The sequence below is a fragment of the Platalea leucorodia genome (assembly GCF_965183815.1).
Source record: "Platalea leucorodia genome assembly, chromosome: 5".
Taxonomy (NCBI): Eukaryota; Metazoa; Chordata; class Aves; order Pelecaniformes; family Threskiornithidae; genus Platalea; species Platalea leucorodia.
In genome coordinates, this window is record NC_138827.1 from 65988663 (window position 1) to 66010689 (window position 22027).

The 22027-nt window shown below is 37.0% G+C and overlaps 1 protein-coding gene across 1 annotated transcript in view; it reads left to right on the forward strand.

Moving 5' to 3' along the window:
- The window catches only part of ITGAV (integrin subunit alpha V), a 50651-nt gene that overhangs the window by 14435 nt on the left and 14189 nt on the right, over positions 1 to 22027 (forward strand). The window contains exons 3-22 of the mRNA XM_082313135.1: positions 2078 to 2169; positions 2675 to 2789; positions 4074 to 4135; positions 5796 to 5841; positions 7409 to 7534; positions 8251 to 8295; positions 8485 to 8528; positions 8616 to 8672; positions 9121 to 9173; positions 9603 to 9805; positions 11918 to 12109; positions 12222 to 12267; positions 12860 to 12961; positions 13732 to 13790; positions 14808 to 14962; positions 16510 to 16647; positions 17374 to 17441; positions 18628 to 18775; positions 19948 to 20040; positions 21069 to 21148. Coding sequence (XP_082169261.1) covers positions 2078 to 2169; positions 2675 to 2789; positions 4074 to 4135; positions 5796 to 5841; positions 7409 to 7534; positions 8251 to 8295; positions 8485 to 8528; positions 8616 to 8672; positions 9121 to 9173; positions 9603 to 9805; positions 11918 to 12109; positions 12222 to 12267; positions 12860 to 12961; positions 13732 to 13790; positions 14808 to 14962; positions 16510 to 16647; positions 17374 to 17441; positions 18628 to 18775; positions 19948 to 20040; positions 21069 to 21148 — 1924 coding nt within the window. The remainder of the gene's footprint in view (positions 1 to 2077; positions 2170 to 2674; positions 2790 to 4073; positions 4136 to 5795; positions 5842 to 7408; positions 7535 to 8250; positions 8296 to 8484; positions 8529 to 8615; positions 8673 to 9120; positions 9174 to 9602; positions 9806 to 11917; positions 12110 to 12221; positions 12268 to 12859; positions 12962 to 13731; positions 13791 to 14807; positions 14963 to 16509; positions 16648 to 17373; positions 17442 to 18627; positions 18776 to 19947; positions 20041 to 21068; positions 21149 to 22027) is intronic.

Below are 22027 nucleotides of genomic sequence, written 5' to 3' on the forward strand. Positions count from 1 at the left end.
GCACAATAGGATTCTGCTTTACACTATAAAACTGCTATACTACGTTTCATTTTAGTCATAGATACATAGCGCTGTATAAGTATCCAGCAGTAGAGAAAGGTGTAAAACGCCATGCCGTAACTGTTCTTGAGTTTTATATTGTTTATAGCTTTGTTCGGCAAGTAAAGCCGAGAGATTTCTTTGTATTCGAGAGTAGCTGGACAAATAGAGGGTAGAAGCCAAATCTGTCTTTCTAGGCTGTGTAACCTTGGGTGTGGTTACAAGCAGAATAAATCAATTTTAAGTCCCTGATGCTGCCAAAAAGGATATAGTTCCAAGCCATATATTTCTGTCTTCTCCCCAGCAGCTTAGCACTACTTCCCTCCCCATGCAGTCAGCTGGGTTGGTCCCTGATTCAGTTGAATATTTTTTTAGTAGGGTTCATTCTTAGGTGGTTCATGTTCTCACTATGGGACCAAAAGGTAATAGTGCCAAGACAGAGGCTGGCAGCAGGAACATATGGACAGGAGCAAATGGGAACTGCAACCCCTTTTGGTGGCAGCTTCATCTGAAACTATCCCAGTTGTGCAACTGCATCCGTTGAGCAAAACTCTCCTTGGGTGGATTTTCATGAGTTAAAGTCAAGAAGGGGAGAAGATGATGATAAAACCGGGATTTGAGAAGTGTGCTCAAGACAATTCCCTATTTGGAAAACATCTTGATCTGGTTTTGGTTTTCTGTGCTATGAGAAGGTGACATGCAGGTCTCCAGACTCCGCTTCTGTCTGTGCAAAGGTGACAGTATAAATGTTCAAGTGTATGTAAATCTGTGCAGATGTGCTAATCGTCAGGCCCTCCGTGTCTTTAGCACGTGTTCAATAAGAGAGTGGAGGAGGGGGTGACAGAAGGAACTGTTTTTTTTTTTAATTACCTTTGATGACATTAGAGAAAACACAGTGGTTCTCTGTGGTGCTATGCGCTTGGCATTGATTTCTACATAATCAAAGAGCAAAAGTAGTCTGGATACTTGCTTGCTTTGGCTGACTGCAGATTAGAATCACTTTTGTTGTCCTTTCCATGGGATTTTCCTAATGGAAGTAACACAGTCTCTGGAGACAAAACATTCTTTACAAGGTGTAAGATAAGCAGGGAAGTTTTGATTGGGGAGGTCACAGGTCTCTGATTCATAGCGGGGTTGGGTTTGGGGATTCCCCCTAGCAGCCTGTGGAGCTGATGTATGGCCATCGGCCTCATTGACTCCTTTTAGCTTTAGGCACTGTAAACCAGCGATTGAGGTGACTTTTTTTTACAAGATATGTTTTCCAGAGTGTTATGACCGTTCTCTTATTAGGCTGGCAAAGTTTCCATTGTTGTTCCGATGAAAGTACATAAGAAACATTAGATGATTTAAAGACTTTCAACATTCACACTTGCAGAAGTACCGCTCATTAAGTTGCTTCTACCAGCCTTCATCACCGAACCCTTAACATACAGACACCAGTGCAAATTATCCCTTATTTAACTTACTCCTCTGTATGGCAAACTCTCTAACGTTTTTGTTACGGAATACCCTTTCACTTTATTCGTAAGTGTGCTAGTTGCCGTGCTTTGTACACTGCAGTGACATTCAGAATACAGATGATAACACTTGGTAGAATAGCAGAATTTCTGTCCCGATTCTAGCCAAAGGCAAAACTCACATAATTTCATCAGGGCAATATTTCTTCTAGAAGTATTAGTCCTAACTTGGCTTTGGCACCAATTCTTGAGCAGTGCCGTAATCTGACTTGAAAGTCAAATATCTCAAGTATGAAGTATTTGCTGTGTCGCTGTCAAAGACACTGTAAACTTTGCGCTCTTACAAGAAATCAGTATTGTACAAATGCTTCGTATGTAAAAAACAGCTGTATTTGGCCCTAGATGTAAAAAAGAATAATAATAATAAATCCTTTTTAAAGCCTGTTTCTGTGAAAGGGTGATATCTTCTAGTGTTACTGTTTTCTGCTTTTCTCTGTATGCATCGAAACCAATGACTTAGCTTTTTTTTATTACTGTACAGTTTCTTGTGAAATTATGCTTCTTTTTCCTTTTCTTTGTAGGCAACAGAGATTTTGCTCCTGATGATCCACTGGAATTTAAGTCTCATCAGTGGTTTGGAGCCTCTGTGAGATCCAAAAACGATAAAATCCTGGTAGGTTTTTGATGCCCTTCAAATGCTTCAGTACTGGGATACAGTAGTGGAAAAAAAAACGTTAAAAGATCTGGATAACTCAGAATTTAAACAAAATCCCACTAATCAGGATGGCTTCTCTTTTTTTTCAGAATTTATTGGCTAGCCTTTTTTAACTCCTTATAGACAAAGGTTGTAGCGTTTTTGTCTGGTTTTGAGGGAAGTAGTAGAATTTGTATTCTTGAAATTAGATGTGTTATAAATTCTTGAACTCTTTACAACTGTTGCTTTAAGAAATTATTATTTCTAAAATTCTTGCGATAAATCAGCTATTTCTAAAAATACAAACTGGCGATACTTCTGCCCCAGCGCTGGTAGTATAAATCTTCTCTAATACATGGTACATTCGCCAACATTTTTTTTTGATTACTGTTTTCTAGAAAATTGGAATGCCATTGTATTATTCTATACCTCCCAGCATTTTGAAGAGGAGTTTGTTTTCTTGCTGACATGGTTTCTTCCTTAGGCCTGTGCCCCATTGTACCACTGGAGGACTGAAACAAAACAAGAGAGAGAGCCTGTAGGAACTTGTTACTTGCTTGCTGGATCTAAATCTGTGGAATATGCACCCTGCCGGTCAAGTAAGTGTGGAGTCCTTCATTACTTTTCTGTTTGGAATTTCTCTTGTGTTATATTTTGTGTATGTTTGAAGCGGGGTGTTTTACAGGTATTTTCCCCTTCCATGTATAGCCTCATAGCAATTAGAAAAAAAAAACTAAGCTAGGTCCAGACATCTGAATTCACCTCCACTTGATGTTCAGGATGCAGACCTTGCTTTCTCTACTGTAGGCCAGCGGAATGTCTTAGATCCAAGTATCGTTGGAATTGAGGACTTCAGTTTTTGAAAGGACCACTTCTGTAGTAATCACTCAAGCAAAATTATGTAGCAAGTGCTTTTTCAAAGACCAACTCTAGAATTTTCTGAAGCTTAATTATTGTTATTCAAGTAATTTAAAGAGAAAGCTCATTTTAGAAGACAAGATTTTGTACAAGTAGGTTCTGATTTCTGTGTATGCATACATACGTATCAATGCATTGTTTTAATTATATTCATTGTTAAACACCTGACTCTTATTTTCCGAACGCTTTGCATCCATATCATGTAGTTGAGTTGGTAGATTATTCGGACACAATTTTTTTTAAAATGTAGAAGTCAAAGTTGAATGTTCAAGCTAGGATTTTATTTTATTTGCTGAAAATCATTGGTGAACAGCAGGAATGAAATCCAGTGTGGTCCAACATAAAAATAAGTTAAATAAGCATATATTAAACTAAATCATGTGTGTTAAGTAGTCACACTTCCAGATAAGGGGATCTCAGCACTTCTAATCGGGAGCTGTATAATTGTAAGATAAACTCAGCCATAACAGTTCTTGCTGGGATGAGTCTCGGTGTGTAGAGATTTTTTCAGCCAGGTATGCTTTTTTTTTTTTTAAGCCAATTCTCAAAATAATTTATGGTTATGGACCTTTCAGATTTTTATTTCATACCAAAAGAAAAACTTGCTCCCTATTTTCCAGATACCTTATTTCCTGAGTAAAAATCGCAAATATTTTTCCCCAAAACTTTTGAAGATTAAATACAAAGAAATACGGAGTTGCTGTTTACTTTGACTGTGTTAGGGTAGAACATACGTTAATGTTATATGTATGTTAGGCCAGCCCTAAAGTTGTTACAGCATTTAGTTGTGAGTTGTTGATAAAGAGAAAATACTGATGTAGGAGAAAAAAAATTCCAAGGTTCAAGTTCAGGAGTGCAAGGTTGCTTAAGAAGATGCATTGGAAAGTATCCACAGAATCATCTGATCTAGTAATGATAATATTTATTTTTCTCTCTCCTTCTTTTTTGTCCATTCATTTTTGTAGCCACTATCGATGCAGACGGACAGGGATTTTGTCAAGGTGGATTTAGTATTGACTTTACAAAGGTATGTGATTCTTTCTCAATTCCTACGGGTCAGCAGACAGTTGCAAGTTAACAACAAGCCTGATACAGACCACATATAAGCACAGCTATTATGAAACTAAATGTAAACTACCATTTCTGGGGGGGGGGAAACCACAACCAAACACATCCTTGTAAATAAAAAAATAACTTCAAACCACTCTGGTATTATAAACCTGTTTCTTCCTACATCTTCACAGCGGCATCCTTTCACCTCTTGTAGGAATCATGTCCTGAACAAGTAATCTGCTTTTCCAGCCTCATGCCATAAACCTCTGCTGCAGCTAGTCCTCAAGTGAAATAAACTGTAGTAGTCAGGTTTTTTGAGACACTTACTTTGGAGGTGCATAGCTAGTGTTACTTCTTGAGGAAGAATAGCTTACTGCTAAAGGGAACTGGTAAACAGTGTTCTTGTGAATTCTGTTTTGCTTTTCTCATCAGCTAGTAGAAGTAGACTTTTTCTTTTTTTGACATCTGTCTTACATGTCTTCTGCTTTTCTGTTTTCCCTGCCTTTTATAGTTCTTTTATTTTCTAAATTCATAATTACTTTTTAAATCCAAGCACAATAAAACTGTGCACAAATCTGAGAACTAGCTAGAGCTTTTTTGTACTGTACAGTTAAATTGTTCAGCATAGTCTGGGCATGTTAAGACCACGCAAGTCCTATTTGTGATGTGGCAATTTTTTGGGTTCCTCACATGTTAGGATTGGGTTATATCCCTTCACTCTCTGCCCAAGGACACTCTTTTTTTTCCTCCAGAGGAAACTGTGCAAAGTGCAGTATAGGGCTGTAAGTGTGAGTTATTTCGCATGTACCGCTCAGGCTTACTGTGCAGACTCTAGCCCCAGTTAAAACCAACCTTGGGGTCTAATCCAAAACCCTAGCTGAGTGGGCGAGCCTGGGTATAAGGTATCTCCAAATCTCTGACCTAGATTTTTCTGAATGGTGAATATGGGAGTTTTTGAGATTAAAACCTGAATAAGTGGCTTAATTATGCAGCAAAGCCTATGGCCCAATTCCGTACTTAGGGAGCAAATTCCCAGCACTGGGATAGCTAATGTGGTTAAAGTTTCATAAAATGGTTTGTGGATTGCAGTTCTACCAAGGAATATGGAGCGGGGGAATTACATCACAGCTTTTCTGAACTAAACTTTCCTGAAGAGAAGTTACAGAAAGTGGCAGGGGAAGAAGTTGAAACTAATTTTGTGTACTGACCTAAAAACATGTTATGATTGCCTTGTAGGAGTCTTAAAGTTTTCTCCTAATTGTATTTCTGTTGTCATAGATTTACATGAGTAGAAGGGTCTATTACAATAAAAGCAGAATTCTGCCTAGAATTTTAAATGGGTGAAATAGAGAAGCAAGTCACTGAAGGCATCTTGTTTGCTATCTTAGCATTTTACGAGATGCATTTTTAATTAATCATTCCTTAAAAAAATAAAATGTATTGGGGTCAGTGAAGCTACAGTGATATGCACGCATGGAATTACTTCCCATAAACATAGGACATGTTCTCCTGTCTTTAGACAAGCTTAATGTGTTTTTTTCTTTTTTCTTTGTCTGTCTGTTTGGTTTTTTTTTTTTTGTTTGTTGTTGTTGGGTTTTTTTTTTTCTTCTCTCCCCTTTTCCCCCCCCTCCAAGGGAGACAGAGTGCTACTTGGAGGACCCGGAAGCTTTTACTGGCAAGGTGAGATACAGCATTTAAGTCACAGAGAAGTTGACCTCTTCGATTTTTCCTTTTATCCTCTTAGTTGTTTTTATCCACACTCCTCCAACCACTGTCAAAATCTTTGTCAATAAGAAAACTAACAGAAATGATTTTATTTGTCCTTCAAAATATTTCCTGAATAAGGCAACCGCAGACTAAAGCTGAAGTAATAATTGTATAGATGTGTCTTTTGTCTTTTAAATAACTCTATGATCATTTTAAAGGCATTTTCCCAGGAATGTGGAATTCGTTTCCACCAACAAGATAAGTTTCCTTTAGGATATTTTGCCTGTTGTTTCAAAATCTACATGTTTTGTAATTTCTGACACATGTATGAAGCATGTATTTTCAATTAGAAATGTACCCTGCAAAGAGAACCATCATTGTTTTCCTTTGACGGCAAAGACGTGTTGCGTTTGTATATATATATTGATCTGTTTGTGCCATGGTGCACGTTTTACCTCTAACTGTGCTGTTTACACAGTACATTACCTATATATTTTGCTAATGTGGGCTTCAGTCAGTATTTGTTTGCAGGATCATTCAGCATTTAGCTATAGCTCTCTGTTCAAAAGATGGTGCTGCTAGAATCAGGACATAGCTGCCAAACTCTGCTGCCTGTTTCTTAATGTAAATACTAATATTTATGAAAGATTTTCTATATCATGCCAGCCTCCATGTAGATGCAGCAGTACAGGAGGCTTGTTTCCAGTCCTATGTTTTAAATTCTGAACAAAATGGAATGATTGAAACTAAACTGCAGATACAATATATTATAAATTATGTTTGTGTATTCATTTTATTGCTTTTTGGCAAAAGTGACATCTCATCTGCTGAAACAACCTTATTCTCTTCTACCAGTACCAAAAAAAAAAAACCCCACCCAAACCACAAACCCTCAGCTCTGAATAGAAGACAACAGTAAACCAGATTTTTCCCCCAAAATTTTTATTCCACATTCCGAGATGCTGGAGGAGTAGTTTTCCCTATAATTCATACATGTATGAATATGTATGTGAAGTAAGTGCTCTTCTGAAAAAAAATTTTTTTGTGATTCAAGATTTAATTTAAACTCAAAGAAAAGAATGTAATGAAGTCACCACCTAGTGGCTAGTGAAGTGAAAACAGAGAGCGCGGTAACACGCTATGCTCATCTTACTAGCTTCTTGCCTGCCATGTTAAGCGCTCATGTTATGGTGTTTAGACAAGGAGCGATGACTCAGTTCTGCAATACCATAAACATATGCTTACTGTTACCTAACTGAGCAGTCCCATTTAAGTCCTGGCTTACGTGTAGGAGTGGCTACTGTTTTCAGTGAGAACTCTGTGTGCTTTTGATTAAATATGTGCATAAGTCTTGGCTGAAGTAGGATCCGAATTTTCACTTCTATCCTTTCTAGTGCTGCTGCTGTTGGCTATTTTCTCATCGGTATTGTGGAAGAGTTGTTGCTTTAGAAGCAAGCATTCTGTAAATGAGTCCTGTTGCTTATTGAATGAGTGCACACATATTTTATTTGTAGTTTTAAGCTGTTTTCTTTCTCTTTAGGCCAACTTATTTCTGATCGAGTGGCAGAGATTGTGGCTAAATACGACTCCAAAGTCTACAGTACAAAGTACGATGACCAGTTAGCAACCAGACCTGCCAGTGCTGCTTTTGATGACAGCTACTTGGGTGCGTAGTTTGAAAAGGAAGAAAACCCAGCTGTATTTGAAAAACTCCCTTGCGCTATTCATATTTAAGTCTAAATCACACTACTATTAATTTGACATTTGATAGATAACTAAAGAGCTACGTACCTGAAAATGCAGTAATTTACGTATGACGAAGCTTAGTTATCTTGCCATAAGCTTGATTCAAAAACCACCTGACGATAAAATAAACGGAAACATTCCCATGAATTTTTGTGCTCTGTGATTCAGGCCGAATATGGGAATGGCCAAGGTATGATTTTTATGTGAGAAGTTAGTCACATATCTATTTTTTAGAAAAGCAGCTGTTTCTAAATAATGTGCCCAAACAAAATAAAAATGTGAAAGAATCATGTTTGGGAAGAAAAATAATTAAGAGAGTCCCTTAGAGGAGTGGGAAATCATCATTTAGCTTCATATATGTCTAACTGGGTTCAGAAAAAAGCAAGGATAGACCAGGACAGTTCCCAGGATAACTTGAAAATTTTCATCTTCTGATCTCAAATTCATGGATGCTGTTGAATTACAGCCCACTCATGTAGCTGCTCATAGTCTAAGCTACTCAGAGGCAATATTTGTTCCATTGCTTGTTAAGATGAAGAGAGAGGACTGTGCCTAGAGACCTCTGAAGAGTGTAAAGAGAGATGAAGGGTTTAATAAAGTTTTTAAAGTGACTTACTAATTTTGTCTGTTCATCAGGTTATTCAGTGGCTGTTGGAGACTTCAATGGTGATGGCATAGAAGGTAAGACCCTTGTTTCAGTAAAAAAATCATGTTAATAGGCTGGTCAGGTCTTTCACATAAATGGTATACAACAAACGATACAGTGCACAGGAAAATGCATAAAGCACTAGGAATGAGCTACTCTGTTCAAGCAAAGCTGTCATGTTTTGGGCCCTGAATGTTATCTGGGTGTCTTGCTTTGTATTTCAGACTTTGTATCAGGAGTCCCAAGAGCGGCAAGGACTCTGGGCATGGTAGGAAATTTGAAACATTAAACTTCACAGTATATAAAAAAGGTGCATATTGTTGGCATGCTGTAATGTGTATTTCTTGATGTGCAGGTGTCTATTTACAATGGGAAAAACATGACTTCCATGTACAACTTCACTGGAGAGCAGGTATGTAGCTTTATTCAGAGTGGTAGGTGATCGGGAGGCTGTTCCTAGAGAAAGATGACACGTTGAGACAGTATTTAGGGTGCTAGAACATATAATATTCTGTAGCTTATGTGCCAAAGAAGAATTCAATAAAGTCTGTAGGAATCCTAAAAATATATGTTCTGTGAGTTCCCGTTTTGTAGTACTACTTAGAAGAACAATCTTATTTAAACGAAGGAAATGCTGCCTATTTTTAGAATTGGGAAAGGGGGAATGGGGAAGGTAACCTATCAGTTTACTTTCTAACAGAGTAAGGAAGAGAAAGGAAAATGTGAGGAGAAAGGAGACAAAAAATGTTGTGGTATATATTATCATTTCCCTAACATCTTTTCTATACAGCTTTGTATAAAGTTACTTGTTTGTTTATATCACTACAGCTCACAAGTTTGGTTTCAATTTTGTTTTCCAGATGGCTGCCTATTTTGGGTATTCGGTGGCTGCCACAGACATCAATGGGGACAAGTAAGTGCCCTCTTCTCCCCACTGCCAGCCAACTTGTTTCTGGAAAGAAAAAAACAAGCTTTTATTAAAAAGTCTTTCCTACAATATAGATTTCTGTCTTCATTACTGGTTTAACATATATCTGCACAATACACTTTCTCGCTAGTGCTCAACATTTGTTTTAATATTTGTTTTAACAATTGTGGGTTTGGTTTTGTATTTATTTACATAAGTACAATGTGTGTATTCACCTGCTTTAAATGCATTAAATTCTGGTATATTTGTGCTTACTTTGTCAATAAATATTTGCCTTGAGTTGCAATTTAAAGATAGGTAACTTTCATCTTAATATTGACTTCAGTGCTGAGGTAGTCCTACTAACAGATGCTTAAGAGAATGAAACTCAATTTTCATGTTGTTACTGAAGAACTTTATCCTCCTTTGGTCCAGTTACACAGATTTGTTTATTGGAGCCCCTCTTTTTATGGATCGAGGTTCTGATGGGAAACTTCAAGAGGTCGGCCAAGTTTCCATTTGCCTTCAGCGAGCCTCTGGAGGGTTTCAGATCACAAAGCTGAATGGTTTTGAGATATTTGCAAGATTCAGCAGTTCTATTGCACCTCTGGGGGATCTAGATCAGGATGGCTTCAATGGTAGGATATCATTTATTGATCAGTATTTTCTGTTTGTAGATTAAATCTAGACAGCACACTGAATGTGGATTCTGCACACAAACATTAGGCATTCTAACCATGACTGAATGTTGGACACTAAGGTCTAGACTCCTTTCGATGCTTGTATGCTACTCCCAAGAATGCTAACAGGAGTTACATGTATGCATCGAGCAGAGACTATACCATTTAAGCTACAGCATGGATTATTTTAGCTGTTACACTGATCAGTTTATTACTTTAAGTGATAAGTACAGTAGAAACTTCGATGAAATATCTGACTCTCCACTGTGACTTGTTAGGACATCTTCAATATAATTTTCCCGTTTCCATTGCTTAAAGCCAATTTTCCTCTCCAGAAACACAATGATGACCGAAAAGAAGGTTTTGTTTCAGAGAGCTGGTTAAAAATGTTCTGATAGAAGAGATTTTCCTGAGAAAAGTCTAGAATTTTTTTTTTTTTTAATTTCAAAATGGAAGAGCCTGGTGAAAATATCGCATAACTACAGCCAACTGTACTAAGAGCTGAGTGCCTTGAGCAAGTATTTGGATGAGAAGTCTGAGTCTGATACAACTGAAGCTGTGGACTCTCCAACCCGTTGCCAGTGCTTCTTGTTACTTTCACTTAGGAATGGAGAGCAATGGAACAGACAAGAATCATAGAGTTTTGGGATGGAGACTTCCAGGAATCCTAGGGAGTACACTTGTTTTGCAAGTCATACTCCAGCGTTTCCTAAAGAGTAGTAGGAATTTGAGGTCCACAAAAAATGCTTGTTTTTGTTTTTTCTATTCTGCTTGCAAGCTAAGTATTTTTTTGAAAGATCAAAAATTGTAATAGGCTAATATTTCAAATTCCCGGGTAGCTCTAATTTATTTTTTTAATGAAATCATAAAATCATAGAATCATAGAATACTTTGGGTTGGAAGGGACCTTTTTAGTTGCTAATAGTATAGAGAATTAGTGTGAAGATGCAATATCATTGCAACTATTTACAGAAGGCATTGGAAAAGTTACAGCTGATAGCTAAAAATCCAGTCACTTGAAGAGGTTATCCAAAAAATGTTTTGATTCCATCATATTTCAATCTGAAATACACTGTAGGTGAGAAAATCATAGCAAAAGCTGCCTCTTTTTAATTACGTTGTCATTATTTAGTCTGTTTTTTTAGTCTTTTTTTTTTCTGCTCTGTTTCATTTTGGCAGTGTTAATTAAAATGCTTTCCATCACACTACGGTGCAAGATTGGAATTCCTACTGTTTTCATAAAGTTTGTAAAGATGAGTCAAAAATACAAAATGGTAAACTTTTGAGTCCTTGTTCTTTTCGTGAAACTTTTTCAAATTTAGGGAAAGAGGAGGGACTAATGTAATTACTCTGTATAGTGTTTCATGTTTGGTCTTTGAACCGACTGCAGAAATGTTGAATTTAGATCATATGTACACTTCTAAAGCTGTCCTTACAGATAGTCCTATTAGCATTTTGTTTATTACTTACTCGTTATCAATGACTAATAAGCACTCTCAAATTTATTAAGCTTAAGAGATAGCATAATTGCACTAACTGAAAGTTCTCCATAAAACATTGCCAAGCCATGATGGGGATAGACTGGAATTTGATATTTACCATTGATTTAGGATGATTTATGTTTTCCAGAATTACTAAGATGTCACACCCTTTGGAGGAACATGAGTGTGTTAATGAAATGGGCAGATAGTCCCACTTAGTTTAGTGATTTGGCACCAACAGTGATTAATTCTGGGTGTTTAATACTCAAAAGCATTTCAAATCCATATGATTTGGCTGTAAGTCAGTTACTGAAGCGCAGAAGCGTTTGCAGAACTATTCCTTTCCCTCCTCCCCGCTGCCCCATACAAGTCTATGATACATGTTCTTGTTAAACATTTATACTTTCTAGGAAAAAAAAGCATCCAATTAAAAAAAAAAAGTTGATGAGCTTTTTAAAGGCTGGTTGCATTTCCTCCCTACTGACACACATTGAAACTTTAATACCAGAAATTATTGATCGATGTAAGCACAAATATGTTCTCCTAGTCTGTGTCTGGAGATGTTGATGACTGTTCTTTCGGTTTACAGATATTGCAGTTGCTGCACCATACGGTGGAGAGGACAAGAGAGGACTTGTCTATATCTACAATGGAAGAGCAAACGGTTTGAATGCAGTCCCATCTCAAATTATTGAAGGGCAGTGGGCCGCTCGCACTATGCCACCCAGTTTTGGGTACTCGCTGAAAGGAGCCACCGATGTGGACAAAAATGGATATCCAGGTCCTTTGCTCTAAATGTCACTTCAGAATAATCTAATAGTAGCCCCACCTCTGACTAACAGCATATTTAAAAAAATAAATTGTAAGGTGTAATATTTCTCCTTTCTTCCTAGACTTGATTGTTGGAGCCTTTGGTGTTGACACAGCTGTTCTGTATAGGTAAGTATCCCTCTACACTTTTACATAAGCGCAAGCAGAATGGTAGCTCAGAGGCATTCCTGAGCTACGAAAGAAAGCAGGATCAGGGAAGTCTGAAATTCTGCCGCTCCAAACTGCTGGAGGTAAAAAAAGGTTATACTGCTGCTTTCACTGAGTAAATCTACAGTCTGCTATCTATTATTTATCTTTCTTAATAATCTGTAGTTAGGAGAAAACATAAATAAGCTGTCGTGAAGGCTTTCTGAGTGACAGTTTTCTAGATTCTGACACATACAGGGTGCTGCTAGCTATTACAGTGCAATATTCATATTCTCATCCAACTTTGCTCATTTTGGGGAAAATACCTTATTTGTCTGTGCTAGAAATAGATAGGACTTCCTCTTAACACAATTGTCCATGTTCTGACTCTGGCAATATAAAGGGCATAGAAAAGCTTCCTGCTTTCCCCTAATCTACTCCATAATTCTGTGTTATTCTTGCAGTTTCACTAAATATTGTATAAGTGTGTGTGTGTCTGTATTTCACAGTTTGATGGGGAGGGTATTGTCTAACATGGTGTTGAATGCTGTTCAAGAGGATGTTTTCTTTGCAGGGCTAGACCAGTTATTAGAGTAATTGCTGCCCTAGAAGTTAATCCAACCATTCTAAACCCAGAAAACAAAGCCTGTTCACTGTCAGATGTAAAGGTTTCTTGGTAAGCAGCGTATCTTTGTTTTCCTTTGAGGGGAGGGACTTTTTTGGGTTTTATTTTCATAAGCTTTTAATTTTGAAAGCATTCAGGAAGTCTAGTCAGCTAATTAAAAAAAGGCAATCACAGATCTTTCTGAAAGAACAGACAATACAAAATAAGAACTCTTCAACAACGGTGGGAGGACCAACATTGTCTTCAATAGATGCGAGACTGACTCCTCAGTTAGATCCTACCTGCAGAGGTTGCTAGTTGTCTGTGTTGAGTAGAGTAAGATCTTCCCAAGTTGGTAACAGATCAGGCAGCTTTTGCAGTGTTTTTACCCATTAACTTACTTTTCAGGTGAAAAATAGAGTGGGTGTATGGAAGACACTTGCATGGAAATGATCTGCTCTGCAAACTGGTTTTGGTTCTTGTTCCTGGAGTATTATCCAAACCCACTTTTCCTTTCTAGTGCTAACTTCCTTTTCAACTCAGTTTGTCAGTTACTTCTAGCATTAAAAATAAATGAGCCACATTTGATTTCAGGAATCAACCTGCTGCTTCACAGGTGACTATTCGTACATGAAGCAAGACTCCAAAGCTTTGCGTTGCTTGCGTTGCTGCCTACTTATAAATAGGTTATAGTTTCTCTCCCACCAGTAGAAAATAGCTTTTGGGAGTGAGCTAGAGTCTCAAAAGGGAATAGCTTTGAACTGAGACAAACAGTAAAGAATTTTAGAAGAAAATGAGAGAAAAAGTGTGTGAAATTAATCTTTTCTTTTCCTCCAAAACAGTTTCAAAGTAAAGTTCTGCTTAAAAGCGGATGGCAAAGGAAAGCTTCCTAATTCACTCAGTAAGTTCTAGTTGAAAAACTTTAAAGTCTTTTTATATCGTTTGCAGACATGAGCACTGGTCATCATTCTTTTTCATTATTGAAACAGATGGCTGCCCTTTACAGCACAATCCTACCAGTTCGGTAGCCATATGCATCCGTAAGACTGTCTTCAGCAGTTTTTTTGCTGAAGTTGTGTTGAAGTCAGTGGGATTTGAGTAAACTTGGGACTTTAAGCATATGTTTAACCACTTGGTGGAACTAGTCTTGGAAAGTCCTTTTCATTTTACAGAATTGAGATCAGCCCTCATTGAGGGGAATTTTAGACAAGAATATTCAAGTATGTGCATTGTTAGGCCTGAAAAATATAGACAAGCCGTAAGGGACTTATCACATTTCTGTTTAAACCATGAACTTCTGGTTGATACTACTGATTTTTGCATCAGATTCCCTGGGTCAGAGTCAGGAAAAGATTATTTCAAATAGGTTTTTAAGTTGTCTCTAAGAGATTTTGTAGTGTGGCAGATGGCCTGCTACAATCAGGTTTTGTCTACTGATTAGAAAAGCTTTTCCTTATTTTTGTATGGCATGTCTAGAGATGGTATGATCTGTGAAGATTCATATAAATAGCTGTTACATATTTTAAATTTCATTATCTATATCAAATATGTGAAGTAAATAGATTAGCAATACAGTTTAATAGAAGTGTTATGTGCAAGATTGCTTTAAAATTTTCTGGGGGAAACAAGAATTTAACTTTTCTTGCAGTTTTATAGCAATTATAAATTACAAATGTATCAGTGCTCTTCTATGTTTCCAATTTTTAAGGAAAAAGCAGGGTCCAATTTAGGACAACAATAGTGCTTGTTAGTTACTGTATTAAGAGATTTTATATTGAAAGAACTGCAAGTTTTAAAAGTTCCAAGTACTAGGTTTTCATTGTAGCTGAAATCAGCATTCAGCTCCACTGCTGATGGGAATCTGGACTGTGTTTAATTGAATGAAATATCCCTAACCGAAATGCTTTGGATTGGACAGATTTCCAGGTGGAGCTGCTGTTGGATAAACTTAAGCAGAAAGGAGCTATAAGGAGAGCTCTCTTTCTCCACAGCAAACAGCCTAGCCACTCCAAGAACATGACTATTACAAAGGGGGGCAAAATGAATTGTGAAGAACTTGATGCCTTTTTGAGGGTAAGTAGCCATTTACGTTTTAGGCAAATAATTTTTGGTGCACTGTCTATTACAAGTTCCTTGTGTTAGGTGTTTTTTAAAAAAAAAAAAAAAAAAAAAAGAAATGCTAGAGCAACTTCATGCCCAATGGATAGACCTAAAATTACTAAAACCGTATGTCTGTCCTGGGTTATCACTGCTATCAGAGGATGAATGATGGATATTATTGTGACTAAAGTCCTGGCCACTAAATGGATTGAAAATTCAATTCTGAACTTTGTTATGGACTTCTTGGACAAGTCATCTAGGCACAAAATTAGTTATCATTTCCAAGAAACATGAAAGTCAATAAGCAAAGGTTGTGCCTCTACTTTGGAGGCAGAAGAATAAATGAAAATACGGATCTGCAACTAAAAAGCAAAGATCAGCAAATAACAGAGGAGACAGAGAAGGCTGAAATACTAAGTTGGCTTTTTCTCAGTCTTTTTTAGTCCCCACAAATGTGGACAGATGCTGACACAATTAAAAAGTGTAACCCAGTAGAAGAAACAGTGGCTGAAATAAGGAAGGACATGTGGAAGTGTAGCTATGTAAGTTAGATGCAGCTCAGATTTATCTCTGAGTACTTATAAATCAAACATAAACAATACTTTCTCCCTCCTTCAAAAAAAAAAAAAAAAAACAAACAACAACCCACCAATAAAAATGCTAGTAATCATTCAGGATTCATGGAGGGTAGGTAATACCTTTCTTTGACTGGCCTTGTGAGTTGGAGATATATGTATGGAAATCGACATCCCAGATCTCAGGGTTAGTAAAGCTTTAACGCTTTTCCACCGGACATTTTCATAAAGAAAGTAATGGCACGGGACCTATATGAAATTACCTTAAATTGGATGCAACACCAGTTGAAAACTATAAGGGAAAGAGTTATCAATAGGTTTCTGCCCACAGCAGATAGCTTCTGAAGTAAGATCCTGCAGTGTTCTAGAGTCAGTAATTTTCAGAGTTTATACTGATAAAATCTGTGGCTAACATAAAGCGAAGAGATGGTTTGTAAGTACTCTGAAAGGCAGGATAAACAGAATGATTTGAAATGAGCAATATGAAAGTCGGCAACTCCAAGTACAAAGTAATAATTTTAGGAAGGAAAAATCACAAGTCCATCTGTGAGGGATCTTAGAAGCATACTGGATTTTGTCTGACAGGAAAGCGGGGAATTGTATAGCCCTTCAGGCTCCTCACTGTTATAGTTCTATGACCTAATACTTCTGTATGCTCCGGTTTTCCATTTGTAGAACAGGCATGTTACTACTAAAATCGTCCATCTTCGAAGTTCACACTGCAAGTTTTCTGACAAGCATTCTTCTACTTTGAAAAGAGCTCAGAAGTTTTAATGTTGTTTTGGCTTCCTCATTCCTACTACAACATAAACAATAAATAAAAATACTGCTTTGTATTGCTCTTGGGATGACTGTTGCCTGTAGAGACTTCTGAAGAATATTTTTGTTGTTGTTGTTTTCTTCTTCACATGTTTTAATTGTAATTCAAATCTTCGGTTTCCTCAGGATGAATCTGAATTTAGAGACAAACTAACTCCCATTACTATTTTTATGGAATATCGTCTGGATTACAGAACAGCTGCAGATGCAACAGGATTGCACCCTATCCTCAACCAGTTCACTCCTGCTAATATGAGCAGACAGGTATACTTCTTACACAGTCTGCAATGAGAGAACCCAGAACATATTTTAGGCTTTCAATACTTATTCAATACGTATGTTCACCTTAGGACTTCTGAAAAATTAAGATACCAAAATATACACTAGGCTTTAGTCTTTGAATTATGGAAATATTGATGGTTATTGTATGTTTGTCTTCTCTTTTTTTTTTTTTTCTTCTCTCTGTGTCAAATTCCTTTTCTGACACCCTATTCCTTAGTGCAGGATTTCCTTTTCACATATACTAATTACCAGTTTTCTGGAGAAAAGCAGTTAGTGTAGTATTGAAGGTGTTAATCTTGAAGAATTGGAGTGCTTCATCCATTGCTCATACTATGCTGCTCTATGTATATTATGTTTATCCCTATAGTTCTCTTAAGGTAATAAACGTGTTTTTTCTATTTCTGCACTTTATACAAATTTTTACACTTGTTTGTAAAGAGGATAGTGGAGATGCAACTCGAGATGAAGAGATTGTTCAAAGAATGGAAAGAGGATTAAGATATGTAGACATCAGTCCCAGAACTGCAGCGTGGCAGGTGTCCCCCCTATATAAAAACTCATTTGTTCTCTTTTGAGACTAATGAGATGAAGATATCTCGTAACAATCTATTTAGAAATTTTTTTATTTGCTGGTGAAACAGTATTATTGGAAATGTGTGTTAGAACAGATGCAGGAATTATTACAATATGCTTTTGATTTTTGCATAGGCACATATTCTGCTGGATTGTGGTGATGATAATATCTGCAAACCAAAGCTGGAGGTTTCAGTAGAAAGGTAAATACAGGAGAAAACTACTACAGGGAAAAGTAACTTCCCTACTTGAATTCTAAACTTCAAGAGCTTGTAATACTTTTGTTAAAAGGACGTCTTGAAATAAGTAGGGCTCCTCAATGTATACAATCTAAACTCATGCTTATTTGTTTTACGGAAACCCCATTTTCTGCTTTGTAACCTAATGTCTTTAGCATGTAACACAGGGAGAGCACGCACCACCGCCCCACCCTGGCCCCCACTACAAGTACACAGTATTTATTTGTGTATTTGCTAAGCTGGACATGCATAGGAAGCATAAACCAGTGTTAGCTGCAATTGTACCACTGTTGTTATTTAATACTAGATAGACACCTGAAGATGTGAACAGGCATGATTTTTTCCAGCAAGGGGTGGAGTAGGGCTCTGTCACATGTATGAAAAAATTGTTGGTATTGGTAATATCTTTTATTAAACCTGTAAAAAAAGAAACAAGTTTTAGCTCATAATTCTTTCACGAGTCTGGGCTTTTTGTGCTTTGTATGCCCAAAAGTCGTTCTTAGTGTATTATCTCATAAATTATGTTCTCTGTTTCTTTTTTTTTATGCCCTTAGTGCAGAGCTATAGCATATGCACATGTATGTAGGTAGTACAGTTCACAAACATACTAATTAATGCTTCAGAAACATTTTACATTGGTGCAGGTACAGTTAGGTTTCCTTGTAGTTGGTGAAACAAAAATACCTTATTTGGAAAGATATTCTTTTTGTATCTGGAACAAATGTATTACAGAGGTCTTGGCTGTATTCTGTAGTTGAGCCTTCCATCAAGTTTTGTTATAAATTTATCCTTGTACCTCTGCTAAGTAGGCATGTAATTCAAAAGGTACACAATGATTTAGCTGTTTGTAATTCTTTTGTTCTTTGTTAAAAAAAGGTGTCGGCGGTTTTGTGGTTTATTGTAAATTTTATAAAACAAGATTCTTACAAAACAGAATGTAATATTTGCTCCGTTTTTGTTGTTATAGACACGTTTTTGTTTTAAACATAGTGTAGAGCTCTCCTGATGTTCCTGAAGCATAGGTACTGCCTCTAGATTTTCTAATGTCTTTGTGCAATTTCAGGATGTCTCTTGTTTCTGTAAGTTCAACCAGTTCAATACACTTTAAAACCTGAATGCAGAGCTCATTTTTACACTTGTTTTTTTGTAGTGATCAGAAGCAGATCTATATTGGTGATGACAATCCCTTGACACTAATTGTCAGTGCTCAGAATCAAGGGGAAGGAGCCTACGAAGCAGAACTCTTTGTCATCGTTCCGCCCCAAGCAGATTTCATCGGTGTTGTTCGTAACAATGAGGTAAAATTCCAGCTATCTTTCTTCTCTGAGTAGTCGTGTTTCAGGTGCTGCTATGGAAGTCTGTGGGAGAGGGTCCGTCAGTGGTGTTTTTTATGATTCAATGTTAAAGCAAAGCACTGAAAAAATGATGAGGTTCTTCCAAGCTCCAAGGCTATGTAACACCTGGCTGGATGGTTCCAGTTTAAGAGCCTCCTGCTAGCAACAAAGGAGAATCACCTGTGTGATGGAGCTTGACGCACAGTGTTTATCTGCTACAAGTCTTTATTTGAACAGTGCCCTTGTTGATTTATTAAAATTTAGACTTAGCATGTCATGTGCTAGGTAAAGAGCTGGGCACCTGTGAGGCAAAAAGTGATGTTGAGTATTACTACTCTCTTCCACCTAAGTACGTTCAAAGCCTTGGGTGTCAGTTATCCTGACTACTATTTCCTGACCTTCCCTTGTATTATAAAATGTCTGTATAACTTCTGTTTCTTTGAAGACACGTGGATATAGTCCAAATTTTGTTTTAGCCCTTTATAGCTATATATAAGTAATGTACTTTCAGATTTTCTTCGTCCTTGTTTTTATTTGGTATGATCTGTGATCAATCAATATATCTGTAAAGCTGCAGAATGTTAAGGGGAAAACAATTTTTCCCCTATATCAAAGGATTCCAACTTTGATACCGCATCCTTCATATATGTTGGACCACACCTTGGTTTGGTTCTCCAGTTTGCCTCTGCTACTCTAGAACTTTGTGATGTAGATTTATCCAAAATCTGATAGCTCCAAGACCTCTTTTTGAGTAAGCTAGTAAGTATTTATGTTATTTTGCCTTCCAGTCTTTATTTTCCTATGGAGAGTTGCTCAATTGCCAAAGTTTCTTCCCATAGGTTTTAAAGAATCACATGGAGAAATGCTTTAGGTCACAAAAATAATCAGGGCTACCCAATATGAGAGTATTGAATTTCTCTTTTTATAACCTTGGAAAGAGTATCTGTCTTGTATCAAAAATATTTGTCTCCATGGAGACTTTCATACTCAGATTTTATTTAATTCTAGTGCTTGACTGTGTTAGGACTGAGAAATTATATTAAAATTAACACAGCATATCTAGAACTTTTCTCCAGACTTTCAGCCAGGTGTCTAAAGAATGACATTTCTTAAGATTTCTTTCTGGTTTATTGCAGGCTTTAGCAAGACTGTCATGTGCCTTTAAAACAGAGAATCAAACTCGCATGGTAGTTTGTGACCTGGGCAACCCCATGAAAGCAGGGACTAAGGTAAGGTTTGGCCCAACAGCAGGTGTCTGGTAGCTCAAACAGGAGTGCAGTTAGCATTTTTCTTAATCACAGTGGTGTTTGGGCAGGATGTTTACTCACACGAATTCAAGATTAGATCTGGCTGACATTTAGCTGCCCACATGTTCGGTTAGTTCAGTGGTAATTGGTTTCAACTTTTCAGCTACATTAAAGGCTGAAAGGAGTGTTAATGAGTTTTATGATGCAACTCAAAGGAGTAGTTCATTAAACAGTGGAATTAATGAACTCTGGTCCCTCACGAGTTTGACTTTAGACTTACCAGATACGTGTTTTTTAGTATATAATAAAGAGCTAGCTCATAACACATCTTTCTCTTAGTGGAAACCTAATAGTGCTGCTTTCTTCTGCCTAGTTTTGTGAAGTTTGAAAGAGAGTTTTGTCTAGTTGAGACCTCTGCACTTCCACCAAATATAGCTGAAATTGGAAGAATTAAAAGACTGTTAGTGGGACCTGGCAGATATTAAGATGATATGACATAATAAGTGAAAATCAGTTACAATTATAAACACTTTGGTGCTTTTCTTCCAAGAGACATTTTGTATAGATGAATAAATGCTGTTTCCAAAGTCTTTCAAAGTATATCAAGCCGAACTGTACAGATGTGGAAGCAATTGTCATGCACTGACTTAGAACAAACCTTGGGAACTGAATTCAGAATCATTAAAGTGTGCCCTGTTATTTAGACTACAGTACTTATTGCAACACATAGGGAGGCTCAGTTATGTGTAAAAATGGCCGAAGCAAGGGGGGTGAGCATGATGTAAACCTTACATTTCTATTTTGTGGCAGTGATGCATTGGCGGAAGTCTACAGAGAGCGCGGTGCATTTCTAGTCTTGATGAACTGGACAATTATTTGCCAATTCTCTGTGTGTTTTCTCTTACGACCACAAGCCTCAAGCAGTTTCGTTGTAGTATAATAGTATTAAGAAGCTTTTATCATGTATTTTATTGTGTTTCCACTGAACCACGGTGATTTTTTTTCTAAAGCTATTAGCTGGCCTGCGTTTCAGCGTGCACCAGCAGTCTGAAATGGATACCTCTGTGAAGTTTGACTTGCAAATCCGAAGGTACGGAAATCTATGAGTATGTACCTCACCTGGTAGATAACATGCGAAGTAAATTGACTGTGAACTAAGCAGTTAGTTTCACTCTGGACTAATTCTCTGGTCTTTGCCTCGTAATCGTTTAAAAAATAATCACGTTGTCTTAATGAATTATGTTTTCTAAAATAGAGGAAAAAATGTAAGAAAACCCAGTTTTCTGTTTGAATGCAGTTTCTTTTGCTTACAGCTTTTAGACAGGCCATGGCGCAAGTGAAATACTACTAATGAGGAACAAAACCATTTAAAGTGTTTCAAGAAAAACTTTGTACTTTTGTACCTGCATACCATTGTGATCTCTTGACACTTGTGTAGTGCCACAGAATGACTTGTGTCTTTGGGTTTCTAGCCCTGTTTTAAAACTAATGTTTGAACTCTGAATTCCTTCTGATGTAAAGCCAGAATTTCAAATTTTATGTATTTTGAGGATGAGAGGTATAAGGCTTTCAGAAAAGGTAATGCATGTGATGATCTGAGCAGAAGCAACATGCAGTGAATCATTTTAAGTGTTTTACAGTAGCCAGCATAAGAGACTCTAAAAATTAAATGGAACAAAACAGTAGTGTTCCTGTTAATCATGAGCACAGCACTTTCATATAAACATGATATATAAATCTGAATTTATACCTACTGGAGATGATATTTAAGATTTGGACATGTGATCAATAGGAATCTCTTTACCCGATACAGTTTTATGTTGCTTAATGGATGGTACAAATACAGCTGCTTATTTTCCTCATGGTGGACCAAAAGGTTTTTATTTTTTTTTTTTTTCATTTAAGGCCTTCATTTTTTTTAATGTAGCCAATAAATTATTCTCATCCACATATGTATTTTCGTCTACAA